Source organism: Nesoenas mayeri, assembly GCF_963082525.1.
Source record: "Nesoenas mayeri genome assembly, chromosome: 4".
In the NCBI taxonomy this organism is placed as follows: domain Eukaryota; kingdom Metazoa; phylum Chordata; class Aves; order Columbiformes; family Columbidae; genus Nesoenas; species Nesoenas mayeri.
In genome coordinates, this window is record NC_137540.1 from 44,874,478 (window position 1) to 44,894,070 (window position 19,593).

The 19,593-nt window shown below is 36.5% G+C and overlaps 1 protein-coding gene across 1 annotated transcript in view; it reads right to left on the reverse strand.

Annotated features, from left to right (window-relative positions):
- FAT1 (FAT atypical cadherin 1) overlaps positions 1-19,593 on the reverse strand; it is a gene marked incomplete at both ends in the record, with an annotated part of 102,356 nt that overhangs the window by 31,528 nt on the left and 51,235 nt on the right. The window contains 5 exons of the mRNA XM_080343282.1: positions 909-1,119; positions 1,337-1,612; positions 10,845-10,984; positions 15,268-15,478; positions 16,008-16,337. Of these exons, the coding sequence (XP_080199408.1) occupies positions 909-1,119; positions 1,337-1,612; positions 10,845-10,984; positions 15,268-15,478; positions 16,008-16,337 (1,168 nt within the window). The remainder of the gene's footprint in view (positions 1-908; positions 1,120-1,336; positions 1,613-10,844; positions 10,985-15,267; positions 15,479-16,007; positions 16,338-19,593) is intronic.

A 19,593-nucleotide genomic window follows, 5' to 3' on the forward strand; every position in this document is an offset into this window, starting at 1 on the left:
CACAAATGTAATGTTAAAGTATCCTTTTTCTTTTTTTTTTTTTTTTTTTTTCTAGTTATAGTGCCTAAATAGTTCCGGACCTTGGTAATAGCAGGCTTGTATCTAGATTTAAAGGACTGAATCAGAACTCACATCCATCTAGTAAGTGAACTCAGTCAATGTCACCCTGTTTTCATATTATTCAAAATTGCCATCATTTGAATTGCATTCTTACAGGCAAATTCAGACATTGAAAATAAGCAGCAGTACCTAATGCCCTTCTCTGTCCTACAATCTGAAAGGAGCTTTAAAGACAAATTGACCAGCTATTAAGAATTTCTTAGATGTTTTACTGAGCTAGAATAGCAGTCCCACTATTTAAAATCAGCCACAGTGAACCATGCAAAGCAACCTCTAAACCTATCAGAAAGTTTAAAACCTGTGACTATTTAGTAGTTAAGCATATGGAGATAGGTACGTTATTTTTAAGATCTATTCTTTCACATTATGCTAAACATGAAAGCGCTTATCTCAGGCTCTTACTCTTGTCATCAAATTCTTGCATTGCTTATGCCACAGAAAACCACATTATCAAAAAACAATGCTTTGTTTAGATCTGAATGTAATGCTTCTGTAATTTCTACAGAACACATCTCTCTTAAGGGTTTAAATGTTGCTTTTTCTTCTACTACTACTAAAATGGTCCAACTCTATCTAAAGGATAATATAATTGGCTGAGAGAGATGAATATTTGTCATTGTAGTTTTAATTGTTCTGAGGCTGTATCTTAAATACATGCTACAGAATATGACACACGGACCTGTACTGCCCTCTTCTTTATATCTGTTTTTTTACATGTCTACAGTCGAAACAAATTATCAACAAGCACTGTTTCAAAATAAACTGAAGGTGGAATAAAGTCAGTTTACCTGATTCAATAGAATAGACAATTTCTGCGTTTTTTCCTTTGTCCTTATCTAATGCTGTAACCTGGAGTACTGCAGATCCAACAGCTGCTGACTCATACACCCGTCCTTCATAGGAAGAGCTCGTGAACCATGGAGCATGATCATTTGTGTCACTAACACTAATGATGATTCTAGCATAGTTGCGCTTTACAGGAACATCTTGATCTCGAACCTGAAACAGTACATACATTACTGGCAATTAGCACTTTTATTTCAGTAGTTCTATCAAATACCAGTAATAATTTAAGGTTCAATTTGCACGAGTCACAGAGACAAAGACTGCATACAAATATATAAACAAATGTTTGAATTAATGAGACAGATTAAAAGACAGTTTAAAAAAAATCTGTTTGTTATTGTCTACAGAAAACATTTTGTGGTTTATTTACCATTACTGTGAGAATATGCTGGTTCATAGTCTCATGATCCAGTTTTTCTGAAGTATAAAGAGAGCCAGTTCCAGGGTCCAGACGAAATTTTTTAAGACTGATGGGATCAGTGCTGCCCTGTATAGTATAAATCAGTTTATTCTTCTCATCTCTGTCCGTGGCACTGACTTGCAGAATTTCTGTCTCTGGCATGGTGTCTTCAGGAATAACAACTTCATACTTTGAAGCAGAAAACTGAGGCCTGTGATTATTTGTGTCTATAACTTTGATGTACACCTGAAATGATACAATGGGAAGGGGTAAGCATTGATGATATATGGGAAACAAAGATGAAGAGGATATTTCACTAAAAATCAGACCATAATACTGAAATAATTCCACTGTGATTTTTTTTTTTCAAGGTAAGGTAGAGATCTAAGAAGTGTAGTGAAGAAGAATCTCACTAAACCCAAATGTCTCACCTTCCTCAAAGTCAAACCAGAAACACATATAATCAAAAATGCCTTACGTAAGATATCTTAAAGGGAATTATTTTTGTCTAAAACAAGATGAAAAAATAATTTTGGGATTTAAAATAAAGGAAAAATTCTCAATATAGATCCCAGGGTGGGTAAAAATCCTTCTTAGTCATGTAGTTTGGAATTTTAAGTGTTGTTTATCAAGGCAGTGGACGCACTGCACTCCGCCCTGTCTTCACATGGAAATGATCCTCTTTCAGTTCCTTACATTTACAAGCCTAAGAAAGAAAAGTGGTGGAATTCCCACTAAAGTATGTTATTTTGAAGAACCACAGGTAGTGTTTGCTGTTTTTCAGCAATGTAGCACACTCTCAGCAGAGGTAACTGGTCACCAACACAATTTCTCTGAAGTTAAGAGTTATATTAACGTTGATGTTTCAAACTGCATTTTTCCATAGCAGTGTAATGCAGGCAATGCTCTCTTTGTGTGAACCATAATGTTCACTGAAACCACACAAGATTCCTGCACACCCACTTGCGTTTCACAGCATCGAACTCTTGTACAAAAAGGGCAAGACACTCAGCCACCACCCTGCTCTTTCACCAGTGATAACATCAGATGAGTAACAGTAATGCAGAAGACTTGGCAGCAAAGACAGCAAAGCTCCAAGAACACATGGCTAAATTCAGGTTCTTTATATGCTGCACGCAGAGCCACCCAAAGGTTAGCTGCTTCATATAAATTAGTTAAGTGCCATCAACATGTGTTTAAAATAAGTACTTATGATTTCATAAGTTAGGCAGGAGTGTTGATCTGCTGGAAGGTAGGAAGGCTCTGCAGAGGGATCTGGACCAGCTGGATTGATGGGCTCAGGCCAATTATATGAGGTTCAACAAGGCCAAGTGCCAGGCCCTGCACTTGGGTCACAACAACCCCATGCAACGCTACAGGCTCAGGGAAGAGTGGCTGGAAAGCTACCTGGCAGAAAGAGTGTTGGTCAGCAGCCACCTGAACATGAGCTAGCAGTGTGCCCAGGTGGCCAAAAAGGCCAACAGCATCCTGGCTTGTACCAGGAATAGTGGGGCCAGCAGGCAGCTGGTGGAAGGGTCTGAAACACAAGTCTGATGAGGAACAGTTGAGGGAACTGGGGCTGTTTAGCCTGGAGAAAAGGAGGTTGACGGGAGACCTTATCACCGTCTACAACTACCTGAAAGGAGGTTGTAGTGAGGAGGGTGTTGATCTCTTTTTTCCCAAGTAGTAAGCAATAAGATAAGAAGAAATGGCCTCAAGTTGCACCAGGGGAGGTTCAGATTTTATATTAGGAAAAATTTCTTCACAGAAAGAGTTGTCAGGCATTGGAACAGGCTGCGCAGGGAAGTGGTTGAGTCACCATCCCTGAAGGCAGTTAAAAGACACGTAGATGTGGTGCTTAGGGACATGGTTTAGAGGTGCACTTGACAGTGCTATGGTTAACAGTTTGACTTGATGATCTTAAAGGTCTTTTCCAACTGAAAAAATTCTACAATTCTATAGGTGGATTAAATTGCTATTTGAAGATACTTATTGCTTTCCATTAATCCTGGTGGAGTCTAGAGGTATAATTTAGACAAGGTACTGAACTGCATGCAGTAGAAACTAGATGAGATGAACCATGATGATAGTAAATAACAAGAAAATGCTGTGCACCTCACTACAGCAAAAGAAAACTTCCTCAACTTCAAGCTTGCAAATCTAACATCTTATCTTAAAATATGTAACAAGGAAAAACAGGTGTTAAGTGTATCAACAGGAATCACATCAATTCGTAAAAATATTTATTTCAGATTCAAGTATATTATTACAAGTTGTGTCTACTACCTAAGCTCCAATACAATGAATTCTTCCTAATGGTAACGAAGTCCTGCACCAGCCATGAACGCACCACGAGGCAGACCAATTAATGACAGTGAGAATCTGGGAGCACAAAGACCTGGGTGTGGAACTCTTGGGATAACTTTGCATTATAACCTTGGTAGTTCCTTCCAAAAACTAGGCATATTGCCCACTCTGGCAGCTGAAATAACTGCCACCAAAAAGGCTGTTTTCACTGGGAATTTCACTCTGACAATAAAAAAAGGCAAGCATATAAAAGGGAATATAGGAACAGAGTTGAAGACGACAAATGTGGAATCTTGGGAGTCAGAAGCCAGATACAGAATAAAAAGTCAAATAAGGAATAAAAAGGGTTTTAAGTTTATTTCAAACTGTGAAACAACATGTGGGTAAGCAAGATCACCAGGAAATATAAAGAGCGATTAAGGAGGAGGAAAGCCTGTCCCAGATTACAATATTGCCTCAGTCTTATTCACCAAGAACAATAAGGAGCATGATCCTGCACAAAACCGAAGAAAAAAGAGACCCTAACAAAGCAGTGGTGCTACAATAAGCTGCTAAATGGAAACTAATCACCAACACAAGATGGGAGCTAGCCCCAGGTCCTGCTGAACTGCACAGGGAAAGAAATAAAAAAAATAATAAATCAGATGGCAATATTCCTAATGTAACACGCATTGTCAATAACACTGAGCTCCATCTCCAGCTGATCTGGGCAGGGGGGTGGCATGTGTGTGTATGTGGGCATACACAGGTGTCCACAGCCACACACACAAGCCTCTAACTTTTTTAGCAGATGCAGTCCTAGGTGCTGCAGGTCAGTGAGCTGTAATCCAATATATAGTACATTTAGGGAAGTATTCACAAACACAGAGTTTTAGTGTTTGAAGCAGTCTGTTAGGATAAATATAAACTACTACTGCACAGGTAAATGCTGCCTCCCACAGTTTGCTAGGTTTCTCAGAAAACAGAAGAAAAAGAGAATAAACTAATCATTTGGCACGTTGATAAAATTCCTTGTGAGATGTCACTACAAAAACTAAGGGAGTTTGTTTTTGTCATGGATTAGAAACTGACTAAAGAAAGGAAATAGACTTGGAGTAAATATTGATTTTCTGTGGGGAGAAATATTTATGGTTGGTGACCCAGGATACATATTAGGTCAAGTTTTCAAATATATTCACTAACAAATTCAACTCAAAAATGAAGAGCAAGAATTAAAAGAATGACCTTAAATATGTGATTTTTTTAATTGTCTTGATTAGAAAGGATCTAATAAAGCAACACAAACACAGTAGTTGTTTTCTTTTTCAATTCTGTATAAACGAAATACATTTTAATGCATCTTGGAAGAAGAAATACAAGAGGGTTCAATACAGTCACTTACATAGCATTTCAGTAAAAAAACCTGCTCACTGAACTCTGGTGCTCAGGAAAATGAAAAATGAAACCAAGTGAAGGTGGCCAACAAATTAAAAAGAAAATGCAGAAAACCCCAACCCTCAATACTATTTAAACTCTACAAGTATTTTATGTATAATTAAAAAGTTAAAAGACCATATGCAATTAAAATAATAAATACTATGCTTTCAAAATGAGCACATCAAGCTTTTTATTCAATTCCCACATGAACAGATTATTAAGTTTAGACTGAGAAAAACATTAAGTGAAAAGATAAAGTGTCAAATTTGATCAATTCAAATCAAAACTTCTATTTAAGTTCATGTCTACTTCTCTGTCAAATGAGGAAATATAGAAACTTAGGTCAAAATTGGAGATGAAAGAGAATGCAGCTCCAGGGCAACTGTGTTGGATGAATCTTCGGGGTGGAAGACATGGCCACCTGTGCCGCTGGTGCTACACAGAATGAATACAGGAAAACAGCATTTCTAGAATGGAGCACCACAAAAAACTGTGCAAAGTACTTATTTAAACGCCAGGAATGGAGGGACTGGAAGCAACATTGGTGCCTGCAAGACAAACCACACAGCTGAACTAAGTAGTGATCTGTTGATCTCACCAACAGAAGGACTTGGCATCAACTTCCTCTATTATTGCCTAGTGAAGCAGTTTAGATGACCTCCCCACTAAACACATAAGGAGACATCCTCTACAAAGGTACTGTTGGGCTGAACAGATAAGGAGATAGCTCTTCAAAATGTACAGCACTATTAAATATGAATTACTAACAAAAATACTGCAAAGGACTAAACATAATCACTCAGTCACTATGAGTGGCTTGCTCAGGTGTTCTATTCTTTTTCAAATTATTTGCTCAGACATGCAGTTTTTCTCCATGCTGGTAAAAACAACTGCAATCATTTTAAATGTACCTAAAGTGCAAAATGTGTCTTTGACTGAAGTGAAATGTGTTTTATGTACACACTTCAAGATTCATTTTTCACTCACTGATGTTGTTACCTTAGGTTCCTCCACAGATTCTTGCAGACAGGTGTAATATGACTCGATGGACAGCCCTTCTATAACTTGGCTAGCTGCATGCTGGGCTGCTTTAATAGGAAATATTAAAGGAATATTCCCTTATGTTTGACACTCACTGGTGAGACTGTAAATCCACTCCAGTTTTGGGCCCTGCAGTGCAAGAGAGATCTTGACAAACTGAAGCAGACCCAATGAAGGGTCATTAAAAATCACTGGGGATCTAAAAGTCCTTCACGCCCTGTATTCGGAAGGGCTGAGGAGGGAGAGCCAGGCTCTTTGCAGAGCTGCACAGTGAAAGGACAAGGGGTGACACTCACAAGCTTCAACAAGGGAACTACAATTAGATGTATGAGAAAATTATTTCCAAGGAGGGTTATTAAACACTGACATAAAAGGATGTCCAGGAAGAGACAGCATCCCTGTCATCATTACTTGATTCAACTGTACAGTTTGCTTTGAGCAAGAGTTTTAACTAGATGAACTTGGAGGCTCCTTCTAATCTAAACTATTAAGTAATCGTACTAAAGAAATCCTACTTTCAATACAGGGATTCTTACCAATGCTACGTGACAGATTCTGGATGTGCTATCTCATCTTAAATTTAAAAGGAACACTTTTTCATGTAAGCTGTTAAGGTCTTCAAATTAAATGAAAGGCATCTAAAACAATAACTGTGAATACAATTTTAAAGACCAACTCAGAAAAATATGGGCTTGTGCACCTGAGAACAACACGCGAAGTTTGTGTTATTCTAAAGTAACATGTATAATAAAATAAAAACAGCTACAAAAATTCTCAATGAAATTATAAGATTAAATTCAAATTAAATACTCTAATATCATGGCTTAAGAAAGAAGTTGCATATTTTAGAGGCATAGTTAAGTTTGATATTAACAGACCATAATATGATCTCTGAAACAAAATGCTCTGGAACTAAAGGAAATAGACTGATTTTGCAAGGCTATGCAAAGGCTGTGTTGCACAATCGCTCTCTACCCACAGATCTCACTGAGCGTGATGCAACCTGGTTATACAGCGGCCCAGGATTATTTAGGAAAATGACTTGAAAACTATTAATTATTTGGCAGGTGAAACCTGGTAACCTATAGAGGAGATATGTGCCAACATACTCAGTGTGTTATACTTAAACATGATGTTCCTTTGGATTGTTTTCATCTAATTTTGCATTTGCTGGTTCTATGTGGAGTTTAAAATCTCCTCCTCTCTTAATTCATAATTACATTATAGTTACATTGACAGGTTTATAAGAATTTTCATAAACAAAATGTCATGTTATACAGAGATAATATAGCTGCATTCCAGTTCCAAAATTTCTCTGTGGAGCAGTGTGGTGATCCCAAGAAAAATGCACATTTAATCAATGAAGAATATTCTATCCTCCATAAATGCAATTTTATGCTGCAATTGGCTTTAAACCATGTTAAGTATTACTTTCAGTGAAAAAAATGGATAGACATAGCAATAACTGCAGCTATAGCTAGAAAAAACAGGATTTTTTTTCTTTTCCCACCAAAAAGCAACTTGATAGTTCACATATTACTACTTATAGCCTGTGAATTACTTTTACTATGTAAGGCAAAAACATTATAAACCAAAAACATTAGTACGTTGATTTTATTTTTTTTTATTTATATTCCTTACTTGTGTGACACTAGTTAACTCTAACATCATCTGTCAAACACGACTACTGTAGGTCTCGAATTTGTTTGTCCTTGTTTTGCATCATGCATTTGGCATTTAGATGCATGCAAAATTCTAATTCTAATTCTAGCCTCCACGCCTACTGCTGCTGTATTTTTCAAAAAAAGCTATTTAACTGAAGTCCTGAAAGTCAAATGCTCTACAGATGTTAATGGCCTGAGGCCAGCAAATGCCTTCTAGTTTCAAGTCAGATTTAATACACTGCTTTTACACAAAATTTTCCTTTCTTGTCACCCTCCCCAATGAGCTGAAAATGTCATTTCCTTTTTCAAATTAAATATAAAATTACTTACTCTGCTATTAATCAAGGTATGTTAAATTGTTTACTGTACTTCCAATATTTACAGCAATTACTTTGTAAGCTAAAAGCTATGTATGGCATACTGTTGTTCCTAATGTATGCACTCAGTATTTGAAATTTTTTTTGCCTATCACTCCATTTTACCTGTTTATCACCTCTTCAAAGAATCCAACACAACATCACTCAAACTTTAATCAGCATTATTTCAGCAGTAACTAAGGGAATTTACACACTGGCAGCTATGAATCACACCTTCAACTTTGATTTCACATAAACAACTTTAATTTCCCTGAAGTTAAGCCTCATCTGAAATGCATCTCCTGAATGATAATCCTGAGGGCAATCTTAACAGATCAGTCTATTTGGGTGGGCCAGGAGTTACAGGGAAATAAGAGAATCAGTTAAAATCAGGAGTCTGTTCATGCACCAACAGTTGCAGAGTTTGAACTAACCCACATGCCCCAATTTATACACCTCAGTAATGTGAGACTCGAACAGCAACAGCATAACTTGTGCTTATGCTACAAGCAGGGGAAAAGGGAAGGCAATGCAAATGAAGCCTTTGTGCTCTGTTGTAACAGAAACCACAACTTCTGCTCCTGCCAACTCCAGCTCAGAGAGGAAAGACATAAAAGAAAATCATACAAAAAGCAATCACAGAAATAAGAGACGATAAATTTGAGACTCTACTTCAATTCTTCTACAGAAGAATGCTGTGGTAAATGTTTATAATGTTCACCCAGCTTTACAAAATGCTAAAATAACAAATTCATTTAAAGAAATTGAACAAAAGCTACACTGTGCACTTCTGAGAAGAGCTAAATGAATAGTGTAACTCAAAGGAAGAGAAGGGGTAAGGGCTAAAGTATTTTTGTGACCTTCCAATTTTTGGTTGTTCCAGAAGACAAAACAGATTATGGTTCAAATGTGACAGCTCAGGATGCCCACAAAAATTCAGCTATACAAGCAGCAGCACTGGGTAGAATATCTGCAGTCACTGAGACCACAAACAGCCTTTACTAGTCCCCAGGCCACCCTAACATACTCTGCGTGGTGGCATTTTTGAATGCATTCTTGGGAGAGGGGGAAGTGTGTGTGGAAAGCCTCTTGCTGTCTTTCTGACTTTCTTGGCAGAGGGAATTCTCTTTTAGTCTGATTTGGGTTTCTTCAAATTTTTTTTCAAAGTCATGCCTTCTATCCAGCATTTTGTAAATGGTAGAAATGAATCTGCTCTATATTTCTACTACAACTAAGCAATAAATTTACAGCAGGATTCTCCAAACCTTTTATGGTGATTATCAGCACCAGCAGCAATGGCACCATGGCTGTGATAGCAGCAAGTTCTGACTGGGTGACATGTTGTTGCGTTTGGAGATTCATGATCTAAAGTATCACTCGCTATTGTCACCATTAAAGGAAAAGGCAGCTCTCAAATGAAACTGCTAACCTTGCAATCTTCTTGTGTTGAATTTAGCCTATTTGACCCATCAAGCCTACAGACATGCAGTCAGCTCAATAAAGATTGTTTTAAATCCTAAACATCAACAAGAAACATCTTTACATCTGGCTGAAAGAGGACAACATATAAGACATTAGAAAAGAAAACAGGAAAACATACATACTACATGGAAGCTGAAAAACAAGAAATTGCATTTGTAACAGATTTCCAGGCACAGAGAAGACATGAGCAAACTACTTATTCCTCTTTGTGCTCCTGAGGAGTAGGTTAATGATGGAAGCAAGTAACACAGACACATCACTGCCTCAACCGAACAGAACAGTTTTAAATCTGTAAATAAATCATTTCCTTTCTATCTGGAATAAAAGTGGAGTTCCACTATGCTCATGGCTCCATTCATGCCAGCCTCAGCTAAACCTTACTTCCAAATATATCCAGATTCTGTGCTGGGTGGAAAGAAACTAGATGGGTTAAAAACAGGAGGGATATATATCATAACCTACTTTATTTCCAGTAGTGTCACAAAAAGACTTGTGCGTTAATGTGAACTTACCAGTCCAATTGCAAAGAATTGCAACCACCATGTAGCCTTAGTAGTGAGGTAATTTGAAAAAAAGTGTTTTGTCTGAGATTGCTGCTTTCTGGAGAGTGTTTGGCAACCTCTACCTCTACTGAAGCTGAAGGAAAGTACTCAGGAAGATCTAGAGAGATGTCATCATCTAAATCTTGTTTCTATATGCACAACAAACAGAAGGAGCAGCTCAGTGTCATCAAACTGTAATTGGACATGGTACAATTTGTCATCCACAGATCCTGGGGTAGGAGGAACCTGCAATGATCATCTTTAAAATTTGAAGCGAAGTAATCATATTATTTGGTAATTTTAGGGGAACTGGATAAAGAAGAATAATTCAGAAAATAAGTATTTATCCTTTCCTTGTGAGTAAATCACGCATGGAAAGGCTTAGTTTCTGGTTTTATTTACTCAGCTAATGCAAGAACATGATATGACTTAAAAGCTGCTGATTCAGACTACAGCACACTAACACACAACATTCTACCTAGACCACCAAACAACATGGGTCTATGAATACCAGAATCCACTTCTATTATAGAGAGAATCCCTAATTTATACAAACCGTATTCATTGTCCAGGATGAAAAAAAAATAGTAAAAAGAAAATGCAACACCCTCCACACTCCCCCAGCTACAAATCCCTTCTTCTATAAGTGCTTCATTAGAAAGTTCATTACCTGAGTGCTGATAGATCTGGTTCCATCTGTTGCCTCTACCGTCAAGTTGTAATTTGATTTCTGTTCTGCATCAAGAGGTCTAGCGACAATGATAGTTCCAGTGCCCTTGTCCACATCAAATCGACTGTCATAGTTGCCACCTTGTTCAAGAAATTGGGAGAAGTATTTCATAAAACACAGCATTGTTGCATTATTTTCATGTATGATAACGTTCTGTCTTCAGATGCTTAATGAAGGTGGAACTACATACACATATACATACACTTAACTTTAACCCCCTTTTTTCCTGGTAATGTGATATACTGCTGCTTACAGATATTTAAAACTGAGTAGTTCTGGACAAAGCTGATTGGCCTCATTTATGGAAAGTTAGCAGGTGGATTCTTACCAAGATTCACCTTTTTTAACTAGAATTTAAAGATTCAAAAGAGCAGGAAACTAAGAATTACTAGGTGAAATTTATTAGGTGGTAAGTTTATTTTATGCTGTCAGGCTAATTAGTGAAAACCATACTTTGTATCAAAATAAATGAAAATCCCAACTTGGACATACAGTCAAATTTATGTCTCCTGGATCAGAGTACAAAGTACTATACTTGTATATGACTATAGGTAAGGCTGAAAAAAACTACGGTTCCTCCAAAGGACTCTCAACTCAATGCTGAGTGTCTAAAGAACTCGCATTCGAACTCCTACTGAGATGAGTGCTAAAAGTTTAAATGCCCAATCTTTAAATATGGCCAAGCTCCTTTTCTGAAGCAAATTATCTTAACTTCCCTTGTGCAACTTTCAAATTACACTTTGAAATACAGTTAAATAAATGTGTAGATCAATAGCTACACTCAGGTATTTAAACATTTAATTGATCATCATCATGCCACTCTGAGCAGACTGTCATGAGAATACAATGTCCATTAAGTCCAAATATTATTAACAATAATAAATACTGCCATTTAACTACAATTGCTTTAGAACTTTCAATAAACTGCCTAAAATGAAGGAATCAATTTTTGTTTTGGTCAAACCAGAGCTAGACATTGCAAACCAATTTCTCCTAATTATGTGCCTGTGTTTTTCTAATTATATTTCACAAATACAGCATCTGAGTGCCTTTTCTTTTTTTAAAGAGTTTTTACATGCTAGGATTTGTAAATCACTGAATGCCTTTTATGAAAAGCCAAGGCTAGAAGTGGGAGGGTGAAGTTCCAAAGGCTGCAAATTTATAATTAATCCAAGAAAGAACAGTAACAGAACTGAAATGGACCCCATTCACACATAAAAACAATTTCAACTTCAGAAGGTCACACTGCACGACAGACATATCAGTTTAGGAAATACGGAGTGGATTCTGCTTCACTGGATTTAAGATATTTGATAACAACAAAGATAATGTAATTTTTCTAGTTTCACTAAAAGCCAACTCCTCTTACTGGCCCAGCAGTAGTTTCTGAACCACACAAATGACATAAACTGGACAAAGTGGAAAGCAGTAGCCCTTTTTTTTTTTTTTTTTTTTAACAGGTGTACATGAAGTTTTTTAATGGGCTTTGTGCAAGATGTCAGCTTCAGAAAGTGACTCTCTAACATTTCTTCTATAGCTGGCACACCATAGCATTTTCTCAGATGGCTGAGATGTCTCCATGAAGTCATCTCCATTTCAAGAGATGAGAATAGGGTGAATGGATATGAATCTGTTCATTGAGTTTTCCTGATGTGAGGATGAGCTCTTCAACCAACTCTTTGTCTTCCTTATCAAGGAAATCACAAACCCTTGCTTAATTTTTGTAGCAGTGGTGATATCTGGTAATCCACTGAAGCAGAACTCAACCCAAACTTCTGCATCTGGTACACTGGAAGTGTAACAGCAACAGTTTTGGTCAAAGCCAAAACTAGATGCTCTGAAATGATGCTGTATAAATGTAATGACGACAAAACAAAACAAAAACGAACCTGTCACAAATGCAACTGTGAGCACTTTGATTTCCGAAGGGTTAATAAAATAAATATTTTATAAATGTACGCTTTCATTTCAGATCTCATAATCTGGTAATAAATTATGTGATCTCAGCAGATACCTTCTGCTGTACAGTTCAGGTCACAAGCCATCTGAAAGATGTAAAATACTTCACTAGCAAGCTTGTCTCCTGGCTCAGCCAAAAAGAAAGAAAGCATGGAAAGCAAGCACAGAACACAAAGGAAAGCTGTCAATCAAATTAATTCATGCTATTAGAAACAGTAAAAGAGGGCAGTAAAGTGACTGCCTGCAAGAGTAGCCAGTAACTTCATAACATGATCACATACTTTCCAAAACACTTTTACTAAGAAAACAGTCATAGAACCATAGAATGTCCTGAGTTGGAAGGAACCCACAAGGATCATCAAGTCCAACTCCTATGAAAATAAAATGGTTTATTTTAGTGTATGGACAAGTTCTGCTCTTTCCCTGTGGAGTTTTCTGTATGTCTTTCTAAAAACAGCAGGAAAACATAATCTGTTTTCTGCATTAAGCGTACAATAAAAATTCTATAAATGAGCTGCATACTTAGAAGGAACAAATAAAAATAATACTATAATCAGAGTTCTCTTCAGAGGTACACACTGTTCACAGTGCACAGCAGCTGAAACAAACTAAACAGAACAACAGAAATGTACATCCTTTATCTAATTAATAAATTCTGCTAATTAAAGACCCCAGAAAACACCGTTGCTCTACTCTGTGGAAACTCTCAAGACCTATGAGGCCTCTTCTACCTATGGTCTTTCATCTCCATGAACCACTCACCTTTTTCTGACAATATCCCTTTCTTGACTTTCCTTTAATGGACTCTTTTTGGTTTGCAGATGTTTGTTGTTGACTAGATGACACTGTCTGAACTGGAGCACATGGAACCTTCTTCTCTCCTGCTCACTTAAGTTATTTTTTTATTTTCTGCTTTTCTACTCCCATGTCAATGTGTGTGTATGTTTGGTAGAACAGTAAAAGAGCAGTCTGAATTTCAGAATACCTCCAAAGCAGAGAGCTTTGCCACTAGGAGAATGCAAGGAAGTACCCTGAACTTTTTACTCTCTCTATACAGTTGTAGAGATCTCTAAGCCCTTGGTTTGTCTAAATCCAAACATTTCTTATTCAACTATGATCTATTTGGACAGGAGCACCTTTTTTTCCCCCACAATACATTTGAAAGAACCATTCAAAAAAGCCTATGTAAATATTTAATACATTAGAAATTATCTAGGTGTTCCTGTTCCGATGGTGGGATTGGACTAGATGATCTTTAGAGGTCCCTTCCAATCCCTAACTTTCTGTGGTTCTATGATTATCAATGTCATCACAGGTTGTTAACGCATGAAGCATGTATTTATGGAACTGCTGTGTCTGTTCTCACATGTTTGAAAGTTTTCTGAGAACACCCTCAAGTATTTGGCATTTATATATTCCTGCTACATATATTTGTTTTACAAACATTGTTTTTAATTGTTGCTGTTCTCAGCATCCCTTAGAAAACACACACCATCAAAGTAGACCTTAAAAATAATTAATTTTTAAAGAAATAATTCAAAAAATGCTCTCCCCAACAACTTAAAACCATTATAATAGCTAAAGTTTTCAGCAGCAACCAAGGTGAAAAGTCTCAATCTGATAGGGGCTACCTTAAGACCAGAAACAGTTCACTACAAGATCCCTTTCCTAAAACAAGGCTGTGCCATTCTCCTTGATTCTGAAACACATAACACAGGACAGAACTTGTTTTTAGCATCAGCTAAACTGTGAATACTCTGTGGACTCCTGGTGCTCATAGGTCTACTGAGTAAGTCTAAAATGTAAAAGTACTATTCATTTTGTTAACACAGCATCAACATATAGTCATATTACTGATTAGAATTCCCCTTTCATTGGTAATAGGCTGAGGTATGTTATAGATGAAAGAGCATGTACAGGAAGAAGTTTGCTGGGGTTAGGAACACTGCAAGCTTTCCTTTTAGTATTGCATCAAGAAAGTGCAAACTGAGAAGCAAGCCCAGAAGACAAGAAATCAATGTGAACACTATAGTCTCTGAGTGTCCTACCCCAATTTACAGAAAACTGGTGTTTTATTTCTTTCCCTATCCTACAGTCTATTAGATTGATTTGATAGGTTTTAATTTCACTGACACAATATTCATAAGTCATTTCCAAAACTGTAACACAGCAGTTATTTTGCAATGTAATTTTAATTTTTGATATGTAGTAGCATTGACAAAAAATTTTGAAGTTGCTTTGATTTATAATGAAGTAAGGGAAAAATATGTATCCACAAGCTAAAGAACACCGAAACATTACATTATTTAGAAAAGCAATTAAGCAAACAAGCTGCAATGAGCCCTCCAGTATCTGAGAGTCCATGCATTTGTTTCTAATTATAAAAGCTGTTAAGGCTCCTTACCCGTTATGTCAAACCAAACTGGTGTTCCAAGAGGTTCAACAGCTATTACACCAATCATGTGAGCAACTGGGTCACTTTCCATCACCGTAAAAGAAAAAAATGCTTCCTCAAAATAAATAGGCTCTGTGGGTGGGACAGGCTTTGGAATCCATTCTATGTGAAGCCGTGTAGTTGATGATTTTTGTGGACGACCATTATCTACAGCTTTAATCTGTGAAACAGACACATCTTTCAGGCTACAGGATCACATAAATCATTATGTCACATAAATGGAAAAGCAGTAATAAGCTCCAAGCATGTTTGTTTGTGTGAGATACATCTGAAAAGGTTAAGTGTCTCTCAAAGTGCCACTTGCCCTTCATTATCTAGGCAGCAAATGGAGAAAAAGCATGCAGCACCTGATAGTAGCACAAGCTGTAACCATATATTCACTTTTATTTTGCTTTCTTCCTAAAAGAGAGTCAAACTGATTGTTTATGTTCCCTCATTGTGTTCATTATCTGTCATTTTCTGGAAAAGAACAGCAGCTTCTTGATTCACTTTCTCAAAACAAACATCTGAAATGATCATATAAAAACCCACCAAAACAACAAAGCAAACACACAAAACAATACTTCTGGATTTGTTGAAGCTTTCTTCCTTCAGATACTGCAGTCACTCATCTGCCAGCTACTGAATTAAAAGTGATGATAATACACAGAACACTTCACATATTCATGGTAAACAAGATTTTGACTCACTGAAAGGATATCGTAGTCCTTTGCTGCAGAAAATTTCTTTGACGAAACCACTCCAGTTTTCGGTTCAATAAAGAATTTGCCATGTTCATCACCATCTTCAATGCTGTACGAGATCTCTGCATTGGGGCCTTCATCTTTATCTGCAGCAATAACTCGGTAGATTGGCTCTCTCCTGGCAGTTCTCTCTCGTTCTGGCTTACCACGCTCTGGTAGCTGGATTTTGTAGAATTTTTGCAAGAACTGAGGCTTATTGTCATTCTCATCTAAAACCTTCACAATCACCCGTGCAATTGTTGATTTTGGAGGAATACCGTTGTCTGTTACCATTACCTATTTTTATTAAAAAAGGATACGGTTAGGGCTTATCTCAAATATGGTCCTTGTAACAATGTTCTTTAAAATCAGATTTTCCTACAACTTCCTACTACACCTATAAAGTAATTCCCTAACTTCAGTTACTTAAAAGACCATTGAGTAAAGCTACTTCGTAAACATTTAGAAAAGCTACTACAAAAGTTTACTCCGCTACTATCCTAACATTTTGACACTTGATGTATGGCATGTAGGAGTTGGCAGATACATATTAAATCTATTTCACTTTTTTTGCAGTATTGTAACTGAAATATTAACTTGAGTACAGGAATAGCACACAACTATAGTATCTCTGATAATAGCTTCACTGTATTAAGAACTTAATATACTTCCAGCCTAGTGTTCTTTTGCAGTTTTTTCAATATAATTTGATTTTACACCTCAAAATATGCAATTAATAAGAATATAGTTTTCAGAATGCAACAGGCCTATGCACTAAAAATTCCCTATATTTTAAAACATAAAATAACTATTTTGTTTGAAATAAGCTTAAAAAATTATGTTTTAAGAAAGAAACAAAATAATCTATTTCCAGGGACTAAATGAAATGGGAAATTAAACCAAGTCTTCTCTTTCAGCAATAGTCAAAATTTCTACTAAAAAGCCAGGAACTCAGTACAAAATCTTCTACAATAATAATTCTAGGACTGAGCTGATGTAATTTGCATGGGTAATGAACAAAAATATAATAAGAGTTGTGTTAATCTGCAGTCAGTAAACAGAAAAATATCCATATCTACTGGAAAAGGATCAAACTGATGAAAAAATCTTAGTTCATTTATAGGCATCTTACCTTATTACCTTACCTCTTACCTATTTAATTCCTTATTGGTTAATAAGGGGCTAAATATGAACATTTGTAAATTACTTTAGTATCTATTGGAATGAATAAAAATATAGGAGGTTTATGTTCCTGCCTCCTGAAAGAGCTCCGTTAGTAGAAGAGTTATGGAATTTTCTGGGTGCACTCTGTCACCCACATAAAAGCCACTGGACTCAGGCAGACACTAGATGTTTTCAAGGGAGAGTTTAGCTCCTATCACACAGAGCATTTAAAACACATACAAATTCCTCACTGATAACAGTATTACGTGCCCTCTAGCAGTTTGGCTAAATCTCAGCTTCTGAGAGGGATGTCTTAAAAAAAAAAAAAAAAAAGGCATTAAAGACCTAGGTAATAATGATGAGTAAAAACATTTTTCTTTCATTTTCTGTTAGGCTGGTTTTGGTTTTAGCTATGAAATTTTCATCATTGTGTCTCTCATTTAAAGAATAATTTCATGACTGAATGCAGCACTCCTCCTCAGCCTCTTTGTAGTCTCCCTTTTTCATTTTCTTTCTCTCACTTTTTTTTTCCCCCCCTCATTTATAATTGTCTTCCTTGACTTTACCTTTCTTATTATTGCACAGAACCACTCAGGGATGTCTAAGGGTCACCTATGCTGGCCCTTCTGTGATTAGAGGAAACTAATAAAGATATGCTCATCTAATTCTACCATACTTGTCAAAAGATACTTGTCAAAGAAATTCAACAAAAAACCCTCCAAAAAACCCATCAAACTCACAACCAAAACCAGATTAAACACCTAAAGTTTCTGAAAATAAATTCTATGGCAAATGTGTTAAACCCTGCAGTTTTATTTTGGTTTTGAGTTTGCGAGGAAGATGCAAGTCTTTGCTGAGAGGAAGCTTCTTGCAGAAGTCAGTCACTACAGTAGCACTGGGAAAACATGACAGGTTAAAACAGTGCTCTGGAGGGTGTTAAACAAAAACAATCCCAACCAAAATACCCTAGACAACACTGGTATAGGATATTCCTCTTCCAATAAGCCCACCCCAATGTGGGAAGAACTAATGTTTTTCTGCAGGAATGTGAGTGGTGAATTCCTTCACTGGTTCTTAGGATGCCATGGGAAATCTGACTATGGAAAAAATCACAAGGATACAAGTATAGCATGATACAAAACAATAGAAAGAATACTAATAAAGACTAGAATTGAGTCGCTGATGAAAACAAGAAATCTACATTGACAATGAGGACAAGACTCCTATCTAAACATTATCAGTTATTCTTCTTTTTGCCCTTTTTCATCTATTTTAGGAAAAATATATATTAATAAAATGTGGTTTAACTCGCAAGCATGAAGGAAATGAAACAGCAGGAGTAAAGTGATTTCCACAACAAATCTACATCTAACAGATGGCAAGATTTCCACATATATTAATACTTGTTCCCCAACACATATCTTTCAGTTTACCAAAAAAGCCCTAAAAAAAAAAAAAAACAAAAAACCTCAAAACACATCCCAAAAGAGGAAATTCCAGGGGCTATGGGATAACTTGTCTGTTAAAATAAAATTAGCATTGCCCTGAGCCAAGTAGAGAAAATGGCAAGTCTGAAGAAAATCTAGTTTGATTTGAATGTAACATCAGTTTTGAATGTGTTACTGACATAAACAGAATACTAAGATATGAGTGCATAATATAAAGTTAACCTAAAATAATTGCACAGAAACGTGTCATTGGGCACACAGAAAATAGTTAAAAGTTGGGAATAAAAGAATGAGGCATATTAATTACTATTATGTAAGCAGGACTGCAATCAAGGATCAAATTCAATAGCAAATGAGGAATAAACCCACCAACCCATCTGGTCAATATTTCAATGCTCAATTAATTAGCCAGATGGTCAGCACTTGGCTCATAATATTGCCCACCATTCTGTGTATTTCTGGGTTTCTTTCCAACCTATTTTCAAAAGTGTCAACATAAAACTAACAAATGGGAAAACTGCTACTTTGGGCTGCGCTACCAGTCATTATCGTTCTGCAGTTAAGAGTTCTTCTGTTGGATACTTCACAGACTTTTATTTAAAAATTTAATAAAAAGCTGGGATTCAAAATTAAGGAAAAATAAACAATACCAGCAGGAAATGAGCAATATTCCAACCTAAAAAGCAATCAGCTTAATCTGCTATCTTTATAAAGAATGCTGAAATCAGGAGGATTAATATATCCATTGTGTGATAATGTGACCTCAAAAAACAACCAACCAAACAAAAAACCCCAACTTTAAGTTCTGTATGTATTATCTTCCAATAAATTAGGTTAAATTAGGAGGCATGACTGCTAGCAGACAGCTCCCCATAACATTACACTTCCCAGTGTGATCTCTGGTGTAAGTTTTGGCGCAGAGCAAGTAGCATGCTCCCACA